Consider the following 21180-nt stretch of genomic DNA (forward strand, 5'->3'; position numbering starts at 1 on the left):
AGACAATCTGGCAGCAGCAGTTCCCCCAACATACACAAAATCTGGAAGCAGTTCCCCAAAATACGCGAAACCTAGCAGTGGATCATCCAAAATACACGTAACACTCAAAATACATGTAACTTGGTCCCCCAACATACACAATCTGGCAGCGGTTCCCCAAAACACACGTAATCTGGCATCAGCGGTTCCCCAAAAATACAGATCTGACAGCAGTTCTCCCAAAATAGGTACCCCCAGTATAGCTAGCCAGGTCTATAGGTGTCCCCAGTATAAGTAGCCATGTGTATAGTTGTCCCCAGAATAGGTGGCCAGATGTAGAGATGTCACCAGAATAGGTAGCCAGGTGTATAGATGTCCTTAGAATAGGTGGTCAGGTGTATAGATATTCCCAGAATAGGTGGCCAAGTGTATAGATGTCCCCAGAATAGGTAGCCAGGTCTATAGGTGTCCCCAGTATAGCCAGGTGTCCCCAGTATATGTAACCAGGTGTTCAGGTGTCCCCAGTATAGCCAGGTGTATAGGTGCCCCCAGTATAGCCAGGTATATATGTGCCCAGTATATGTAGCCAGGTGTATAGTGGCCCCAGTATATGTAGCCAGGTGTATAGTGGCCCCAGTATATGTAGCCAGGTGTATAGTGGCCCCAGTATATGTAGCCAGGTGTATATGTGCCCAGTATATGTAGCCGGGTGTATAGTGGCCCCAGTATATGTAGCCGGGTGTATAGTGGCCCCAGTATATGTAGCCAGGTGTATAGTGGCCCCAGTATATGTAGCCAGGTGTATAGTGGCCCCAGTATATGTAGCCAGGTGTATAGGTGTCCCCCCAGCTGGAGGGGAGCAGCGCAGCAGAGAGGAGCATTGTGCGCAGCGTGGCGAAGGGCGGACGTTTTCCCCCCCCCACCCTTCCTCACCTTGGAGCTCCTCTCCGTGGCTCTCCCTTCCATAAAGAATGTGGCGGCGGTGGCTGGCAGCGGCATCAGTGGGCGGGACTTACCTCCTCCAGTGTTCCGGCAAGTGGACGCTGTTCGTGCAGCTACTCTGGGTCTAGTGAAGACCAGAGTAGCTGCACGAACAGCGTCAACCCGGAACGCTGGAGGAGGTAAGTCCCGCCCACTGATGCCGCTGCCAGTCACCGCCGCTGCATTCTTTATGGAGGGGAGAGCCACGGAGAGGAGCCCCAAGGTGAGGGGGGGGAAACGTCCGCCCTTACCCACGCTGCGCACAATGCTCCTCTCTGCTGCGCTGCTCCCCTCCAGGGTGCTAGGGGGGACGGTGTCCACTGTCCAAAAAAAGTGAGTGGACGCCGTTCCCCCGCGTTCACGCAGGACTCGACCCCTGGATTAGTGCTAGCATTTTGCGCTGGTGATTTTACTGTGATTAAGGCGGTAAAATCACTGATTTCTATTAGTGCTTTTTTAGCATAGTAATCGCTCTAAAATCGTGAGAAAATGCTGCATGTAGCAAGTTTTGATCACCGATTATCACGGCAGTGAGATCACTGCCATGTACTTAATATTGCGATAGCGCTTTAAAAAGCACTAGTAATCGCCCCAGTGTGAATGGGCCCTTAGGCTCTTTCAGAACTGAGCATTTGCCGAGCAGTTCAGTCTACCGCTCTCCAGTGCAATTTAAATGCAGCCAAATTGCAGTGGTTGAGAGGGCTTGTTCACACTATGAGCGTTTACGGATTTTTTTAAGCGCTGGCGATTTTAGGAATCGCCCTAAAAGCGCTTGTGAAATGATTTCCTATGAGTGTTCACACATGAACGTTTCGATTGCTTTCCGCTTGCAAAAGCGCTACCTGTACCATTCTCTGAGTGCTTTGGCTCAATAGAAGGTATAGGGAAATCGCAAAGCGTTTGAAAAAGCAATTTGTATAGCGTCTGGTGATGCCATGCGTAGTCGCTACATGGCTCCGCCCGAATTGCAGCGGCGGTGTTTTGGGCATAGAGACCTAGTTTACAGCCTATACGCTACGCTATAGAGCTGTGTGCCTCCCAATGCATAAGCAGCTGCATGTCACGTCTGGCAGAAACACCATTTTCAGAGTTTACTTTTCACAATAAATGCGGAAGTGTTTTGTTACACTCTTACGCTATGTGAAGTGTCTTTCTTTGGAGGTGGCCCACTGCCCTGGAGAGACAAGAGCCCAGCAGACTGTGCCACCGAGGCCGAGGGGTGGCCAATACCCTTGATGCAGTGTTGGGCCCGTTTGGCCATAGGATCCGGTGAGTCTATGCATAAAGGGGGGGAGGGACACTGTGGATTTGTCTTATACCCCCATGTGTTGAACCTACCTTCATTGTACAGATCTTCTGCATAAGAGACTGGACTTTGAGCGTTGGCCTTTTCTAGCTAACACACAATTAGCAAGGAAGCGCTCCACCTGCAGAGACTGGTGTTAGCCCAAGTTTCTTCATTGATTGTTGGTAATTCATTTTTGGTCTGTGAACGCTACTTTTGGTTTCTTGTTTCAACATGCTATCATACTGTTACTTGTGATAAATTACAATGTACTGTTTTTAAAGAAAACCTGTAACAAAAAAATCCTCCCCCGGGGGGTGGTACTCACATCAGGTGGGGGAAGCCTCCGGATCCTATTGAGGCTTCCCCCGTCCCACGGTGACAAAGCTCCCCGAACAGCGGGGATGTAAATATTTACCTTCCCGACTCCAGCGCAGGCGCAGTATCAGCTCTTCGCTCGGAGATAGGCAGAAATAGCCGATCGCTGTTGGGCCGCTCTACTGTGCAGGCGCAAGTCTCCAGCGCCTACACAGTAGAGCGGACCCGACAGCGATCGGCTATTTTTCGCCTATCTCCTTGCAGAGAACCGCAACAGCGCCCCCGCTTCTGGCCCCGTCCTCATCTGGCTCTCGGGAGTGTCTCTGTGTCCCTGCACATGCGCAGTGCACAAAAAGCACTGATGGACGGACATGGGACACTTGCCTTTTATTAGGTAGGATTGCATCAGATGGTCATACACAAAGTTTAGAATCCACACTTTGCATTTTAAACTGTAACTAAACTGACAGATTGTCTGATTTTGGTGAGTTGGACAACAATCAGGCATGTGAATGAATGGCAAACGATAAGATAAGCAACTGATAACAGGTAGTTTGCCTGATCTACCCAGCGGAACAACTCACACGACTGTTTTTGGCTGATATCGTGCAGTTGGCCAACACGTGAACAACGTTGTTGTTTTGAATGCAGCCATGTTGTGGAGTTCGTCTTTGGTTGAGGTGGTCGTTTAGTTGATCACTGTACGGAAAATGCTTGTCGTGTCAACAGATTGTCTTGGTGCCGGTCATGCACTTTGTTGGATGTGCATACAAGTCTTAAAGCAAACCTAAGCTAAATTTAAATAAACAAAAATCAGATACTTATCTATGGAGAAGGAAGGCTCTGGGTCCTTTAGCAGAGTTCCCCAACCCTGTCCTCAAGGCCCACCAACAGTATGTTTTGCAGGAAACCGCAAACATGCACAGGTGAGGTAATTGGTGTCTCAGCAGAGCTGATTAACTACCTCTGTGGGTTTCCACAAAACATGCACTGTTGGTGGGCCTTGAGGACAGGGTTGGTGAGCACTGCTTTAGAGCATTCTCGTTCCTTTCCTGGTCTGCTCGTTAAGCTCTTCAGAAAACAGAACTAAGTTCAACCAAGTTAGGGCCTGTTTCCGCTAGCTACAGATCTAGGCAGCTTGCATGTAGGGAAATGCTATCTGTATCATGGCTTGCTGTCTGGATTGCACTTCAGCGCAAAGATGGACAGAATGTTGCAGATTTATGCATCACTGCAGCGATCACTGGCGATTCGCAAAAAGCACTAAGTGCAAATACGCTACATGCAGCATTTTTTTCACGACTTTAAAGAGATTGCAATGTCCAGTGAAAAATACATGTTTATCAAGTAAAAATTGCCACTGCAAAACGCTAGTGCTAATCACTAGCCTTTTGCAATTATAAGTATGAATGGGCCCTTAGAATGCGTATACACCTTTCATTCCTGTCACCTGTAGCAATGATATGCGATCGTCAAGGTGACAGGGGCTCTGATGCTGTACAGATGCATCGCTCTGTTGCCTAGCGATACATCAGTACAGTACCAGGGCCTCTGAATTGTCACTCTAGCGATCAGATTCGATCACTACAGACGAGCAGGCTCGGAATAATAGTCTGTTACATGCTAATAAAATTAGGCTTTTGTGTTATTTTATTTGGGAAGAGAAAAATAATATATTTTGAGGTGTTTATAGCTGTGCCGTGGCATGTCATGTAGTAATCTGTAAAAAATGAAAAGAAAAAATTCCCTGTAAAGTGCCTATAAATAAAATGCTTGGAAAATTATTACCCAAAGAAAGCTTACATTGTCCTGGAAAATAAAAATACATGTCATACATAATTAATATATCTGTAGATAGGGCAACACTGCTGAAATATAAACATTGCTGGGAACTGGAACTGGTTACGGTAAGTTTATTACTCCACATTTTTTACATCTGCTTGTTGCATTTGCAAATGTTTGTATTTCTTAGCTAAATCTACATTCGTTCTCCCATTCTGGAAGGGATAGGACCACAAAATGGCGTTCCAGTGGTGTCCAAACTTCTTCACTCCATCCAGCAGATCTCCAATCTCCTTCTGCGTGAAATCTTTGCGAGTTGCTGCTTGGAATGTGGTGCGCTCTGGTCTCCGGGGAATCTGTGTGTATAAATCCCACAGGAAGCACCCATTAGTAACATTGTTGGGGACTGTGCACACCAGAATGCATTTTCTGTGTCTTCAGCCAATTGCAGTTTGGTTTGGACAGCTTCTACTGGAGTGTATATGTTACAGCCAGAAACCAGTCTGGCCACTTCGGGTTCTGGCCAGTCAAAATGTGAAGTGACTGCTCTACTTTGGCCAATGTGAGAAATGAATAGAATCTGGCACCTCCGGCTCCTCCCCCTCCTCTCACCAGTCGGCCAATGTGAGAAATGAATAGAATCTGGCACCTCCGGCTCCTCCCCCTCCTCTCACCAGTCGGCCAATGTGAGAAATGAATAGAGTCCGCAGGATGGGCTCCTTCCCTGACCCTCCTCTCACCACTGACAGCTGGTCCAGTATCCCTACCCACCCTGTATCTTCCCCCTCACCGTTTCCAACTGAGGGGAAGTACTGTGAGAAGCAGGGATTCGTGCCACCTATTCCGTTCCTATACATTGGCACTGCAGAGCAGGTGCTAGTGGAAGCTATGTCTTCAGCGTTCCTACTGCCTGCTCTTCCAAGTCTTGCCCTGCAGTGACAAAAAACTTGGTGAGTGTGTGTGGGGAGAGAGTCGGTCCAGTAACCCTACCCACCCTCTGCCATAGGTTATAGGAGGAGGCAGAGCCATCGAGGGGGGCAAGGAGAAGAGCCGGAGCCACTGGACTCTATTCATTTCTCACATTAGCTGCAGTAGAACAGCCACTTTGCATTTTGGCCGTCCAGAACCCAAAGTAGCCATACTTCAGGTTCTGGCCGTAACATATGCAGTAAATTGCAGAATTATGTGTGTAAAGTCCTCGACCCCTTTTACACTTTTGTGGTGTATTGTTATATGAGCACACCATGACGGTCCCCACAAATCTGTGAGGCATACTTTTAATTGAAAGTATGCCTCACTTCCCAGTTATACATGCAGGTCACCCGGTAACGCACTGCATATAGTAATAAAATAAGGCATTTGTTGTATCATGCATGCAGTGCATTACCGCAGTAGGACCCGCCGCAGTCAACACCTGCAGCATTTCTGCCGGCAGTGCTTGAGTTTTAAAAAAATCAGGGCTGTGGAGTTGGTCCAAAAATCCACCGACTCAGACTCCTCAGTTTAGGATTCCACCGACTCAGACTCCTCTAATTTGCATATTACAATTTTGTTGATATAAAGTATGTAACATTCGTCTCTTAACTGCCAACGCTTAGGAATTTTACAAGACAACTGAAGTGAGAAGGATATGTAGACTACTAGATTTATTCCCTTTAGACTAAAATTAGTCCTTGGTAAGAGTACTTGTAAAAGGTAGAAACCGGAACAAAGAACATCTATCAGGCCCTAGGCAATGTAAGTGTGGGTGCATGTAAGAATGATGTGCAGATACTCTGCAGGGGAATGAGGAGATTGTAAACAGACAACACCTCTGTGTTCCATGTGCACAGCATTCTCAGTGGATTCCCTGCAGCTCTGTAGGGAGTGCATATGTAGAGTATAGTACTACTGTGTAACAAAGTAAACCTGAGACAGATGAAATTAAAGTTTTATACATACCTGGGGCTTCCTCCAGCCGTCTTCAGGATAATCAGTCCCTCGTTGTCCTCCTCCACCACCTGGATCTTCTGCTATGAGTCCAGGTACTTGAGCCAGTCAGGCGTAGTGCGCATGCACACACTCCGCCGCCGGGAGCATACTACACCTGTGCAGCACTATTGGTGCAGAATGTTCCTGGCTGTGGGAGCGGCATGCGGCCGGACAGTGCTGACTGGCTGAATTACCAGGACTCATAGCAGAAGATCCGGGTGGTGGAGGACAGCGAGGGACTGATTAGCCTGAAGGGGGCTGGAGGAAGCCCCAGGTATGTATAAAACTTTACTTTTCATCCGTCTCAATTACACTTTAATTTGTAGTCACCAAACCAAATTTTAACAACATATCAAATTATTTGATTTCATCAGCAAAGGAAGTGCAGACATTTGCATAAATCAGCATCAATGCAGAATTATTTCCATCTCGTTGACCATCTCTATTAGTGACACAGCTACACATCAGGCTTTATTCTTACAGCATAGATGTTATTTAGTATATATGTTACGGCCAGAACCCGAAGTGTGGACACTTCTAGTTCTGGCCGGCCACTTCGGGTTCTGGCCGGCCAATGCGCGAAGTGGCCGCAGCGCAGCGGCCAATGTTAGAAATGGAATGTTTCCTTTTAATATGAATGTAGTTTTCCTGGCCGTATGTAGCAAAAAAAAACAGTTCGTTCATTGAATGAAATGAAGCCGCCCAGCTTCTGCTCCGCCTCCTCTCCTCCGCCCCTGCCTCTCTCTCTCTCTCTTCTCCCCGACACTGGCAGCGGGGGACATGCGTGTCCCCTCCAGAGTCGTTCGTAGCAGCAGGCAATCCTGTCGTTCGTCCCTGCAGAGCGGGGGCTGGCAGAAGCAATGTCTGCAGCCTCCCCGCTCTGCTTTCCTGGCGCCACGAACGACTCTCGGGGACACGCGTGTCCCCGCCGGCTGCCCGAAGAAGATAGAGAGAGAGAGAGAGAGAGAGGCAGGGGCGGAGGAGAGGAGGCGGAGCAGAAGCCGGGCGGCTTCATTTCATTCAATGAACGAACTGTTTTTTTTTGCTACATACGGCCAGGAAAACTACATTCATATTAAAAGGAAACATTCCATTTCTAACATTGGCCGCTGCGCTGCGGCCACTTCGCGCATTGGCCGGCCAGAACCCGAAGTGGCCGGCCAGAACTAGAAGTGGCCACACTTCGGGTTCTGGCCGTAACATATATAAGAGATTCATGTGTACACATCATATATACAGTCACAATCAGATATGTATATCTGACCTTAAAAATACGGGGACTGCTTTATTGAAGCAGCACAAGTAACTAATTTTGATTGGTTTATTTCATTTTTGTGGACTAAGCACAGCTATTACTGTATATATACATTATTTTTAATGACTATTATCTGAGAAATAGACCATTTTATCATATTTTCTATTTTAATTACAGTTACAACTTCATTAGGAGTCGGTGCATTTTTTCCCGACTCCGACTCCAGGCACCCAAAATTGCCCGACTCCACGACTCCGACTCCACAGCCCTGTAAAAAATGCTCTCTCATTCACTCAAATGAGAATCGCGGAAAAATCGTCAGAATTTTTCAAACAGATTTTGCCGTGATTTTAGAAAATAGCGGCGATTGTGCAGAGATTCTTATTCATGTAAATGAGAGCTCGTTCACACTAGGGGCGTTTTCGGCCTTTTTTCAAGAGCATTCAATTTTTAAAACCACCCACAAAACGCTTGTGCAATGAATCTCTATGAGAAGGTTCATATCGGTGCGGTTCGTGCGCTGTGCGTTCAGCAAAACGGTGCCTGTACCATTTTAGGGGCGTTTTTGTAATATAATGAAAGGTATAGGAAGAGCGCTAAACACTCCGAAAATCGCTTTATGCTGTGATTGCGTTCGCATTTTTTAGAATAAGTACATTGTATTCTTTTCCAGGTAAAACAAAAGTTTGCTTTCTTAAAACAGAAAGAATTTGCGATAATTCAGGTTAGAGTGAGCTTAAGAAGACTCTCAAGCTCACTCCAACCTGAATTATTGCACATTCTTTCTATTTTAAGAAAACAAACTTGTTTTTCTTAGCATCTTAGTAAGGGGCTTTATAGGACCATTGTAGCCCCTCACACACTCCAATGAGTTCTGGTTCACCATGAGCTTGCTGGTTAGTCTGTTCTTTTCTGGGTCAGGGAGTGAATTACAAAACCGCTCTGGAAAAGCGCTTTTACCAGGAACACAGCGTGGCAGTGGTGCGCCGAAAGGGGGGAAAAAGAAAGACCACAAGACACAAAAAGCTTGCGTTTGCCATTTTAGGTGTGAATGAGGCCTGAAAAAATATTTTTCAAAACACAAAACGCTGCAAGTGGGTTCCAGGTCTAAGAAGGGCCTCCCTGCACAATTAGTAGGGCAGACTGCAATGCATTAACCTCTACACATCATGCGGTAAGACACCTAATTCTGCTTAATGCAGTTTACTGCATTACATCCCATTGATTCATTTTGTTTGTGAGTGCTGCTTGCTCACACACAAACATTCCTCCCTGTGTCACATGGCTATGCCAGGGGTGAGACTGCCGGCAACTGCAGCCATGCCCTCCTACTGACTGAGAGCCTATCATGGCTTCTAACTGACTGGTGCAGTGCGTCAAAGTTTACAGCACCAGACAGTGTGCAGAAACCCTAATTTCCCATTTAGCTACCTGCCTTTAGCTCAAAGTAATGTGAAAAACACAATATCCATGCAATTAGTTGTAGCAGCTGTTATTTGCATTTTTTATGTTATCTCTTGGGCAGAATTCTATAAAGTTTATGCACAGGTGTCGAACTCCAGATCCATGCTAGTTTTTAGGATGGACTGAGAAAGAGAGGAATGTGTTCTAACTGATGGACCGCACCTTTCCTCATTCAGACCCATCAATTAATCTGAGCTGTACCAAAAATGTGTGGAAGGACCGGTTTCACATCCCTGGTTTAGAGCAAGGTAAACGTTTATAAATAGGTAGGGGGTTATAAATGACTAACTATACCTATTTACCTGGAAGAGGACAGACACTTAGGGTCCCATTATTAAATAGGGCTCCCAGGTGTCGAGCTCTGTTAAAACAGTGCAGGAGATTTGGGCGCAGCCGGCGCCACCATAGGCCGTAATAGGAATTACAGCTATAGCAGTGCTCACTGATTAATTTGGACGCTCGCTGTCAAAAGGACGAGCTCAAATTACTTTTAAAACTCTAATTCGCCCACCAGCAATAGCTGTAAGCCAAATTACATCATTCGCTACCATCCACAGCAACCTGGAGGGGAAATAGTAATTAACCCCCCCCCCCCCCCCCGGGGACTTGTGCAGGAGCAGGGTGAGCCCTATATCGGCTTTATCCTGCCCCCAAATTCCGGCGGCATATTCATAGGTATGCACCGAGGGTCTACCACAATTCCCCTCAGGACCTATCCCCATACTCCTGTGTGTAGTTACCCCGACATTCCTGAGAAGGCGCTGGGGATGAACCCATTGTCCCTTCACATGGACAGGGCCTTGCAGGATAGAAGGAGGGTTTTCGCTCCTCTTCTGCAGAGCCCCCTCCCCATGTCATGGAACTGGCTGGTATGGCTCAGTATTGCAGAACCCTGTGCTGCCTGATTCAGCCATCTTGTTTACTCCAGCCTACATGGGAGTCAAGAGGTTAAAAAGGATGGGGGAGGGGTTGTTATGATTTTTCCTTGCTTGTGTAAAATAATAAAAACCCCAAGGTGACTGATAGGACCTATCATTTCTTGCTCATCTGCCTTTATTTTTGCTGGGAAGTATCACTTACTTGTACATAAATTCACCTTGAAGTGCAGAGACAACGGCCTGGTTTTACCACTCGCTAGCACTTAAAGGGGAACTTCAGCCTAAACAAACCTACTGTCATTAAGTTACATTCATTATGTTAATTAGAATAGATTGGTAAAATAATCTCTTACTCGCCCTGTTTTAAAAGAACAGGCAAATATTTGTGATTCATGGGGGCAGCCATCTTTTTGGTTGGAAGGAGGTGACAGGGAGCAGGAGACACAGTTCCAACTGTCCTGTGTCCTGATAACCCCTCCCAGCTGCACACGCTAGGCTTTAAATGTCAAATTCAAAATGTATGAAATTTTTTTTTGCACCAAAACAGCAGAACGAGAGCAACAACATCAGAAATCCCATCATGCTTTGCACAGCATCAGGGGAAAAATGTCCGGGCAGTTTTCTTCTGTGCAGTTAAAAATGAGGCTTGTATAAGAGAAACAAAGTTCTAATGCTGTGAAACTGTTCAAGAAACACCAGGCCTTTTCAGTGCTGCTGAGTCGATTTTTAGTCTGGATATTCACTTTAATGCAAGCAAGTGCAGTGACTGCACAGGGCCCTGAACATCTCCAGAGAAGTAAATGATTTGTTGACATTTTCATAAAAATGAGAGTAGGCAAATTGCACGCTATATCTACCAATACACATGGATCCCTGGCGTGAGAGCCTGTCTAAGGGCTCAAACCCACTAGCAGCCTTTTCTAAGCACTAGTGATTTGAAAAAGCTCTTGCTAATGCAATGCTATGGGGGATTTTTATAAAATCACATTGCTCAAGTGGGAACACACCAATAGGATTACATTAGCAAGAGCTTTCAAATCACAAAGCTCTCAGAAATGTGCTCCTAGTAGGTTCCAGGCCTGAGAATGTTAAAGCTGACCCAAACCAAACATTTTTTTAATTCAAAATATTTAGTTGCACCACTGTCACATACAAAGCTAAATAAACACTCCTTCAAGCCTATGAGCATCTCAGTGTATGCTTTTCACCCTTCTCTTTTCATAACTAGAGTTATACAGGTGGCAGCCATTACTTCTGAGCTTAGTATGAGGTTTTAGATCATGGGTGTGTTTGTTATCAGCTACCCTCCCTCACAGGGGCGTCGTCTATGTGAAATCTCACACAAGCTGAGATCACCTCCCCTGTGACATCATCAGTAGCAGCCTGTGTTTTGTTTTTTTATCTCCTCCACCAGTCTGCCGGATTCTGTCCCGGCTATATGAAAGGAAGGGAGGGGTTCCTCCAATATATGTAAAATATTTTATATTTGTCATCATGCAGCAGAAAAAAGGCTGCTATTTATTATTATAATTTAGAAAATAGATTTTATTTCTAAAAATCTTGTATTTTTTAATTTGGGTCCACTTTAAAGAACAACTGAAATGAGAGGGATATATAGGCTGCCATATTTATTTCCTTTTAAGCAATAACCGTTGCCTGGCTATCCTGTTGATTCTTCGCCTCTAATACTTTTAGCTATAGATCCTGAACAGCAGCTCAGATGTTTCTGATATTGTCAGATCTGACAAGATTAGCTGCATGCTTATTTCAGGTGTTATTCAGACACTACTGCAGCCAAATAGATCAGCAGGGCTGCCAGGCAACTGGTATTGTTTAACAAAAACTAAATATTGCATCCTCCATATTCTTCTCACTACAGCTGTCCTTTAAAGAGGAACTCCAGTGAAAATAATGTAGTAAAAAAAAGTGCTTCATTTTTTAACATAATTATGTATAAATGATTTAGTCCGTGTTTGCTCATTGTAAAATCTTTCCTCTCCCAGATTCACATTCTGACATGTATTACATGGTGACATTGTTACTGTGGGCAGGTTATGTAGCTGCTCCTAGCTGTTTTGGCTGTTAGAGACAGCTGTAAACAGCTAATTCCTGTCTGTGAACCTTGTTACATTGTGGCAGTTTGCCCAGAGTACCGCGGTACTCAGAGCTTCTTGTGGGAGGGGTTTCAGCACAAAATCAGTCATACAGCGCCCCCTGATGGTCTGTTTGTGAAAATCATTATATTTCTCATGTAAAAGGGGGTATCAGCTACTGATTGGGATAAAGTTCAAGTCTAGGTTGGAGTTTCTCTTTAAGGTAGGTCAATAAATCCCTATATTGGGCATGATTCACAAAGCTTTTTGACCTGTTTTCACCTCACCTATGTTACATTTTTAAGCTCCCAAAGAGCAAAAATATGATATACTAAATATGTTTTTAACCTTTTGGAGCCTCTGTTTCTTATCACGTTATGATATAATAAAGAAAAGTAATATTGAAATTAAGTTAATCAGGAACAACTTACTTTGAGTAATTATTTTGCTTGTAAATGTGCTGAAAGGTTATTTTTATAACTTAGGTGAGAAGTCATTTATGAGAAGTTTTGTGAATAGAGCCCAATAGATTCTAAAAATAATCTATCAGTCCAGGCCATCTATTGTGTCAGGCCTGGGGTGTGGGGCATGGAAGAATGCACTTCTAGGTGTTATGTCATGTAAAATGTAACGTTTTCTATATACAGCAGTCAGAGTGTACTAATATTTACATTACATCATATATAAACATCGCTCAAATAGGGAAGGAAAAGGGAAAATCTGTCTACCCTGCTGAGAGACCCGTGACATGAACTTGTGTGTTTAAACTAAAACTGAACTCTTTTCCCTCAGAAAGCTCAAGGTTTCCCGAGGTGCTTGTGTATGTATGAAGTGTGCTTATTTTAATAGGACTTCATTTTTAGCACATAATTCTTTACGATCGTCTATCTACATTTATTTCTGATTTTAGCTTAAAGAGACTCTAACAACATTTTTAGCCTTATTTCTTCTATCCTATAAGTTCCTATACCTGTTCTAATGTGGTCTGTCTTACTGCAGCCTTTCCTAGTCTGTCTTACTGCAGCCTTTCCTAGTTGCACAGTGGCTGTATTATCTCTGTTATATAATCTAATCTTCTTTCCTTTGTCAGCTTTGTCGAGCTCAAGCAGGAATGTGCTGCTCTGCTTGTGATAGGCAGAAGCTATACACACCTTCTCCACACCCCCTCCAGGCTCTGTACGAGTCACAGACTGAGCCTCTCTCAGCCTATCACATTCTGGTTAGCAGCCATGTTTTTTGTTTGTAAACACTGCCTAAAACTGGCAATTACAAGCCAGGATTGCAGCAGGGAGTGGCGGAAACAGCACAGAGGGGCCAAGGAGAACATAATGAATAGAATGGTATGCTTTTTCTTGTAAGAATTTTAGAGTACAGAGTACTCTAGAGCAGTGTTTCTCAACATTGTATTGGTATGTACCCCTTTTATAACCCTGTACTCAACAAGTACCCCCTAGCATGGTAAACATTATCACAAGTACCCCCTAGCATAGTAAACATTATCACAAGTACCCCTTGACAAATATATATTTGATCGTAGTACATGATAATTGGTTCTAAACAATTTCCAAGCATTTACCATTGCTTTTAATTAGCTAAAACACTAATTTGGTGTTGTTTAAATAAGTTTAACCATTTTCTAAAACTCTAAATTTGTTATTCTTGGCCAAGTATATTGAGGCCGAGTACCCCGTGGAACCATTAGAAGTACCCCCTGGGGTACGCGTACCACATGTTGAGAACCTAGGCTCTAGAGTACTCTTTAAAGTGTGGTGCACTTGTAATTAAAACCTGTCTACACTAATACTTTGTTTGACACCATGTATTAAATACCTGGTTCCCCCTCCCAGATATGTCATCCTTAGTGAAGGTGAATAGGAGGCTGTTGCTGCACACACCATTTTCATATTTGGAACATTCATTCCAAAGAAATTCCTATTGGAAAAGAAAGTCACATGCCCCAGGATTCCTTCACAAAACTGACAACTGGCAGGAGATTGTCCATCCAGTGACCAGCACTTTCACCGCCACAGAACCATCACCTGACCCCAAACCACCTTCTACCTCAGCAGCTGACATAACTCTTTTGAGGCTAGCACTGCAATTCAGGAGAGCATAATTCAGTGCTGGAACCCACTAGAGCAATTTATTGAGCGTTTAGGGAGGTTTTCAAAACGCTGGCAATTTCCCTAAACACTCAGCTAATGTTAATGGATGGGCCAAATTCCACTGGAGCCATTGCAATTACCAAAATCGCAAACGCAGGACAGGCAGCATTTTGGAGCGTTAGCGTTTCTGCAATGTAAAGTATATAAACGCTGGCGTAATCGTTCGTCAAAACCTACACAGAGCGATTTGCTACTGTTTTTAAATTACTGCACACTGTAAAAAAAAAATAATTGAAAGGACCAATCCGAATTATAATCGCTACACAATCGCTGGCAAAAAGCTTACACTTTTTTAAATCGCAACCAAAATCGCCAGAAAATGCTCATGAAATTGATTACAAAACGCTCATTAAAAATGCTAGCGATTGCAATAGCAATTTGTAGTGGGTTCCAGGCAAATCAAATCAAATCCCGATCAGACATGTCGGATTTAATCGGATCATAAATAGAATCGTAATCTAATCGCACAAAGAATCATATCGTGTAGATTGGGCTTTAAGCCAAAAATTAAAAAAAAAACAAAAAACAAAAAAAAAAAAACTTACAGTCATTAGGAGTTGTGATTAAGAAAAAAAATGTTATGTTACAAAATGTTTTTAGTATTTTAAAATAATATTCTATTAAATGTGTATGAAAAAAAACATAACAGTGAATGACCTTGAAATGTAATGTTGCATCGCACCAGAAATGGGTATCAGCGTATTCTACACCCACAACTACAAAGAAAAGCTAATGTTGGCCACACACTATACAATCTGATTGTGCAATCTTTATACAGTGTTACTACAAGTATGTTTTATAAGGACTTACCTGGGCTATATGTCTAAATGACATCCAATCTGTTGGTCCTCCTATCACTATGCTATTGGTAAGCTTGTACCAGGATTATACAATCAGATTGGATAGTGTATGGCCTGTTTTGTAACATTTGTGAATAAAAAGAAGTCTACAAACTGTAGCAGATGACCCTCTATCTTTAGGCTTCTTTCCCACTAAGACGTTGCGTTAGATGCCACGTTAAGGTCGCATAGTGGGGTTGAAGCTGGATGTTACATTGAGCCGCGTTAAGCGGCTCTTCATGCGTCCTGTGATGCCGTGATGCGTACTCTTGGATGTATGCGGCATCACGTGGACCCGCCAGCCAATCGCCGCATAGAGCGGCGCTCCTGGAAGTAAACACTGCACGACACACCGTGCAGTGAATATTAATTAGCCATGTGCCTGGCCGAGGAGGAGGGGAGACCTCCTCCTCCAACATCACTGAGCATGTGCAAACAGTCTAACGCGGCTTAGCCGCTTATAACGCACAGCATGCAGCACTTTGTTTTTACCTGCTGCGTTACAATGTAATGCAACGTGGGCACTGTGAACAGCCCATTCATTTTTCATTGCTGTGCGGTGGGCTGCGTTACAGGCTGCTCTAACGTGTGCCTGTAACGTCTGACTGTGAAAGCAGCCTTAAAGTGACACTGAAGTGAAAAAAAATGATGATATAATGAATTGGTTGTGTAGTATGGATAATTACTAGAACATTAGTAGCAAAGAAAATAATCTCATTTTTATTTTCAGTTATACAGCTTTTTTTTTTTTTAACATTGCATCATTCTCTAATCTTTGCAGTTTACACACTACACTCAGCATTCGGAGGGCTTGTTTCCACTGCTGCGGTGTGGAATCGCCTGGATTCCACCGCGGACGAAATCGCATGCGGATGCGTTTCCGCATGCTGTTTTCCCCGCGATTTCGCATGGCTAAGAAGCAGGCGAATTTAACCATGTCACTGCCTGTGCAAATTTCCATGACCTTACATGCGAAATCGCGGGGAAAACCGCATGACAAAGCCGCATGTGAGTTCCCTATTAAAAGCATTGCGGGCGATTCGCCCGCATTCCAGCCGCACGCGAAATCTGACGGCTCTGCCCCGCACACCAAAACGCACCCACACGACGCACAAGTGGAAACAATCCCATCCACTTGTATTGCCTATGCGAATCTGCATGCGGGCACAGATTCGCTATAGTGGAAACGAGCCCGAAATGATTTCAGAGTAGGCCAATGACCTTTTGAACTTTTCTCTGCAGAAAAAAACAAAATACAGAGAGGGCTTAGCCACACTATAAGCGCTTTTCTGAGAGATTTGTGATTTATTAGCGCTTTTTTAAAAAATTGCTCCCATTCACTTTCATTAAAATTGAGGTAAAAATCACTGCGATCGCGTAATTGCAGCGATTTTTTTTTTACTGCAATTTTAATGAAAGTGAATGGGATCGATTTTTAAAAAGCGCTAATCAGTCACAAGCGCTCAGAAAAGCGCTTATAGTGTGGCTGAGCCCTGACAGACAGTTGAGATAATAACCTTCAGAAGACAGAGCTCTTTGAAAGTCGGAGAGCTCAGAGAAGCTCTTTTGTATAGATAACAACTGGAGTTTCTTAACTCTTCCTGTACTGGAAACAATATGAGACTCATATCTCTGCTGCTAAGGTTTTATTCCTTAGCTGTACTACACATACAAATCATAAGTTTATTTTCACTTCAGATTCCCTTTAAGGCCCATACCCACTAAGCGATTTTCCTGGATAATTTTGCTCGACATCATGCAACATTGTTTAACAAAAATTTGTTAAACAATGTTTCAAGACGCATGTCATCGTTTGTTTTCGAATGACCGACATGTCTGATTAAATCGCGGAGAAGCGTACCGATCCTTATTGACTTTTGTGAGTTTTGGTGCGATTGTGTTATTAATTTACACGATCGTTCATTTCCGACACAGCAAATGACGCAGATTCAGCCAGATGATTCGGGGAACGATCATTCAGTAGAGATCCCTGATCCATCTGGCCGTGATCTGCCCATGGGTACTAAGCATAAAGACACCCTGTACTGAAAAAAACCCCGTCCCCTGGGGGGTACTTACCTCGGGAGGGGGAAAGCCCCAGGCTCCCAATGAGGCTTCCTCCTCCCTTGTAGCTGCAGGCAGTCCAGCGCTGGCTCCCCTGAAGTCTCCAGCAATCCTGGCTCAACAAGCCTGACAAGCTAGATTTATTTACCTTCCCTGGCTCCAGCAGGTGGCGCTGTTGCGGCTATCCGCACGGAGATGGGTGGAAGTAGCCGATCTCGGTCGGGATCCGCTCTACTAGGCAGGCGCAGGAGACTTGGGCCTGAGCAGTAGAGCGGACCGACAGCGATCGGCTATTTCCGCCTATCTCCGAGCGGAGAGTCAATATTGTGCCTGCGCTGGAGCCGGGTAGGTAAATATTTACATTCCGCTGTTCGGAGGGGCACAGCGAGACCACCGTGGGACACAGGAGGACAGGGGAAGCCTCGATAGAGTCCAGAGGCTTCCCCCACCCGAGGTGAGTACCCCCCAGGGGAACTTTTTCTCGTTACAGGTTTTCTTTAACATTACCTTTAGCTTTATGTATGGTACACTCAGCCTAAACAGATCCTCTTACCTGAAATCTACAGGACCCAGAATCACCACCAATGGTTTCCTGTTTCCTTACAGAGGATCCTTTTGGTTGTTGCAGGGCTGAAGCAGATTTTATTGTTAAAAGAAAACAAAACAAAAAAGATCACAAACTATTGCCACTAATATAGCAGCACAGCTTTCTCATTAGTATTCAGTAGATATTGATTGGAAGCCTGGCAGCATTATAGCAAACTGTTCAATCATTCCTACCGCTCATCTAGCATTGCACAGAAATGCATCCTTTGCAATTTACACAGCAGGAAAGGCGAACTGGAGGTTAATATTAAGAGCTATGTTTTAAAGTGAACCAGTCGCTTAACAACCTTAATAAATGTCCATCATAATTAATAATAATAATTAATAAAGTGGGATGAAACTCACATTTCATTAATGGTCTAGACTACAGCATTAAGCACAGCATAAAACTAATGGGAATAAAATATATACAGTAAATGCTTTTGAAGCTACTCATCCCTCTACTTTGCTCATGAGCTAATTGATGATACTGCCCTGCCATAATGAAATGATCAGATTGTGTTCAGCTGATGCTAAAGGTCCCCATACACATTGATTTTCCTGGCAGATCTGATCAGAGCGATTGTATATTCATCGAATGGATTTTCAAACTGATTTTGATTGATTTTGACTTGAAGTCAGATGAAAGTTTGAATCAGAGCAGATGGAAGATTTAGGTCGATCAGGGCAGGAGCAGCAGTGGATCGGTGGCCCATAGGGTTACACTGCATTGAACAGCGCAAAGCTGCTGCTTGATCGATTTTCAGTAGATTTGGGGGGGGGGGGGGGGGAGCATGGTCTTGACAGTTTGCTCGTTGCATTGTGGGAAATAACAGCTGTTTCCACCTGCCAAGCAATCAGCATCTCCCTCTGTGCATAGAGCTCTCAGAAATCAACATTCTGTACAGATCACCTGGCAGGACTAAGGCTTGGTTCACACATACAAAAGGTGTCCAGTCCTATCAGTTTTTGACAGTTGGCATCCGTTTTGCATGGGTTTTTGTTTTCATGGCTGTGTTCACACATAATTCTGTACATGTCCGTTCTGGTCCAGTCCTGTCAGTTTTGTATGTGTTTCTATAGGCTGTGTTCACACATAAAAGGTGTACATTTCCAGTACAGTCAGGTAAAACTGATGCATAACTGACAGGACAAGCCAATACTGGACCGGACCGGAAACATGCAGATTTATGTGTGAACCAGGCCTAAAGCTATCGCCACCAGTGATACATTTTAGAATGTATATCCGGGTGAGGGAATATTTTTACAATGGTCAAATACTGACAAAACAATCTATAAATTAATATTATTAACAAAATTTAATTGTGTTTATTATGCCATTTTCACTACAGTTCCTCTTTAAAGGATACCCGAGGTGACTTGTGACATGATGAGATAGACATGTATGTACAGTGCCAAGCACACAAATAACTATGCTGTGTTCCCTTTTTTTCCTTTCTCTGCCTGAAGGAGTTAAATATCAGGTATGTAAGTGGCTGACTCAGTCCTGACTCAGACAGTGTGGCCCTCACTGATCATAAATTCCAACTATAAAACACTTTCCTAGAGGAAAACGGCTTCTGAGAGCAAGAAAGAGAGAAAAAGGGGAATGTCTTATTAGTGAGGGTCACACTGTAGTCACTTCCTGTCTGAGGAAGGACTGAGTCAGCCACTTACATACCTGATATTTAATTCTTTCAGACAGAGAAAGAAAAAAAAAGGGAACACAGCATAGTTATTTGTGTGCTTGGCACTGTACATACCCATGTCTATCTCATCATGTCACATGTCACCTCACGTATCCTTTAAGGCTATATGCACTTGAGATGACAGCAGACACCTTGGCATCCTGACTGAGCCACAGCGCAAAGCGTCACAAAGACGATTTGTTGATTTTGTCACATGACAGCCCAATACATAAACAGTCACACACAGGTTGTGCTTTTCTCTTCCCCGATCCTCCCCTTCTGTAGCTTGTTTTCTAGCATACATGTATTAGAAATTCCTAGGAACTGATTTACAACACACACATAAAGGAGATTTCACTCCTGAGAATGCCTTTTCATCAGGCTTCCTGTTCTCTGTACAGAAGCTAGAAAGCTTTATTCATCAGGAGGGTAATTGTAGCAGCAGCGAGCCTTGGCGTGGCCTTCATGTTTTGTATGTTCCTGTGACTCTCGGCCCCGCTGCATTGTAAGACATAATGAAGCCCCAGTAACATATTGTAAAAGTTCAGCTTCAGGTTCCAGTGAATAGCTTAGCAACCAGATTGCACAAAGGTTGACTTTTTTCTTTGAAACAAACAAGGTTTCTGCAGAAAGAAATATCTTGTTTTAGAAATTAGGTCACATGACTTGAAGCAACCCAGCTGACCTCCTAGTCCCAGGCCTGACTTCATCCCAATCCTGCTTAGAAATAGACCTTTCTTTTCTTTTTTTTGTATCCATTAAAGGTGGCCATACATCAGACGACTTGGCGGCCGCTCGACCATCCAATTCGATTATTATAATCGAATTGGGTGAAAAATCGGTGCCACTAAGTGCATGCCCGACTAACAAAGCGACCAATTTCGGGACAGAAATTGGTCACATTGTCGATCGCGCATGCTGCAAGATGTAGGGTTGAAGTTGGTTGGTCCGGCGTGCTGCGGTACGATATCGGAACGAGCAACAAAACCCCTGCCGCCGCAATGTATAAATGTGCTCCCCCAGTGTGTGCATTTATACATTACCTGTCCGGTGTCAGCCTCCATGTGGTGCCCGTTTATCTCTCTGGTTTCCGCATACACGCTAGCGGCGCATAGTATCTGACCTCAGACGCTGCCGCTACAAATATGCAGCTGTTAGAACCCGGAGAGATGGACACCGCACGGAGGCTGCTACAAGACAGGTAATGTACAAATGCACACACTGGGGGGGGGGGGGGGGGGAACATTTATACATTAGGGGGGCATTGGCAATGCGGATGCGTTGGGGCTCAGCCCATTCCCTGAAGATATGGCAGCCTCCATATCACACTCACTTCAGTTGTCCTTTAAAACAAGACTTCGAAGAATGGGAAAGCAAAGACTGCCCTTGTAATCCACTCTACATCATTATGATATGTAAACAGGTAAAAAAATCGACATTTATATCTTGGTTTTAAATATGAATGCCAGTCACATGATCAAGGCCACCAGCTTCTCATTTTCCAGACCTCCAGGCAAAGTCCGGTCTCCTTGGGGTCCTGGCCACTCCCCTCACATTCTACACTGTGGAGGAGAACCATGAAACAGGGATGCTGTGCTCCTTCTAAAAGAGGAAGCAGAACAGCCATGGTCACATGACTGCAGCTTTAAAGAGAAGGTGGATCTTTGGGGGGCAGATGGGACACAGAGGCATGTCCTCTGCCTAATGACATGGCTTTGTGCCCCCCACCCGCCGCTCTCTGCCCCCCCCCCCCCCCCCCGCACTATAGCCCCCTGAGGTTAGCGACAAATAACTCGGGAGATAAACACAGGGGAGTGGAATTCCTTGTTTAAA

General features: G+C 44.4%; 1 protein-coding gene across 12 annotated transcripts in view; it reads right to left on the reverse strand.

Moving 5' to 3' along the window:
- Positions 1-4461: 4461 nt before the first annotated feature.
- The window catches only part of TERB1 (telomere repeat binding bouquet formation protein 1), a 138676-nt gene continuing 121957 nt past the window's right edge, over positions 4462-21180 (reverse strand). For 11 of the 12 annotated variants that reach the window (XM_068259680.1, XM_068259686.1, XM_068259687.1 and 8 more), the window contains 2 exons: positions 17628-17704; positions 4462-4701 (listed from right to left, as the gene is read on the reverse strand). In XM_068259680.1, the coding sequence (XP_068115781.1) occupies positions 4480-4701; positions 17628-17704 (299 nt within the window). In that variant the 3' untranslated portion in view covers positions 4462-4479. The remainder of the gene's footprint in view (positions 4702-17627; positions 17705-21180) is intronic. The other variant, XM_068259684.1, reaches the window with a different exon arrangement.

Source organism: Hyperolius riggenbachi, chromosome 11, assembly GCF_040937935.1.
Source record: "Hyperolius riggenbachi isolate aHypRig1 chromosome 11, aHypRig1.pri, whole genome shotgun sequence".
NCBI classification, from domain to species: Eukaryota; Metazoa; Chordata; class Amphibia; order Anura; family Hyperoliidae; genus Hyperolius; species Hyperolius riggenbachi.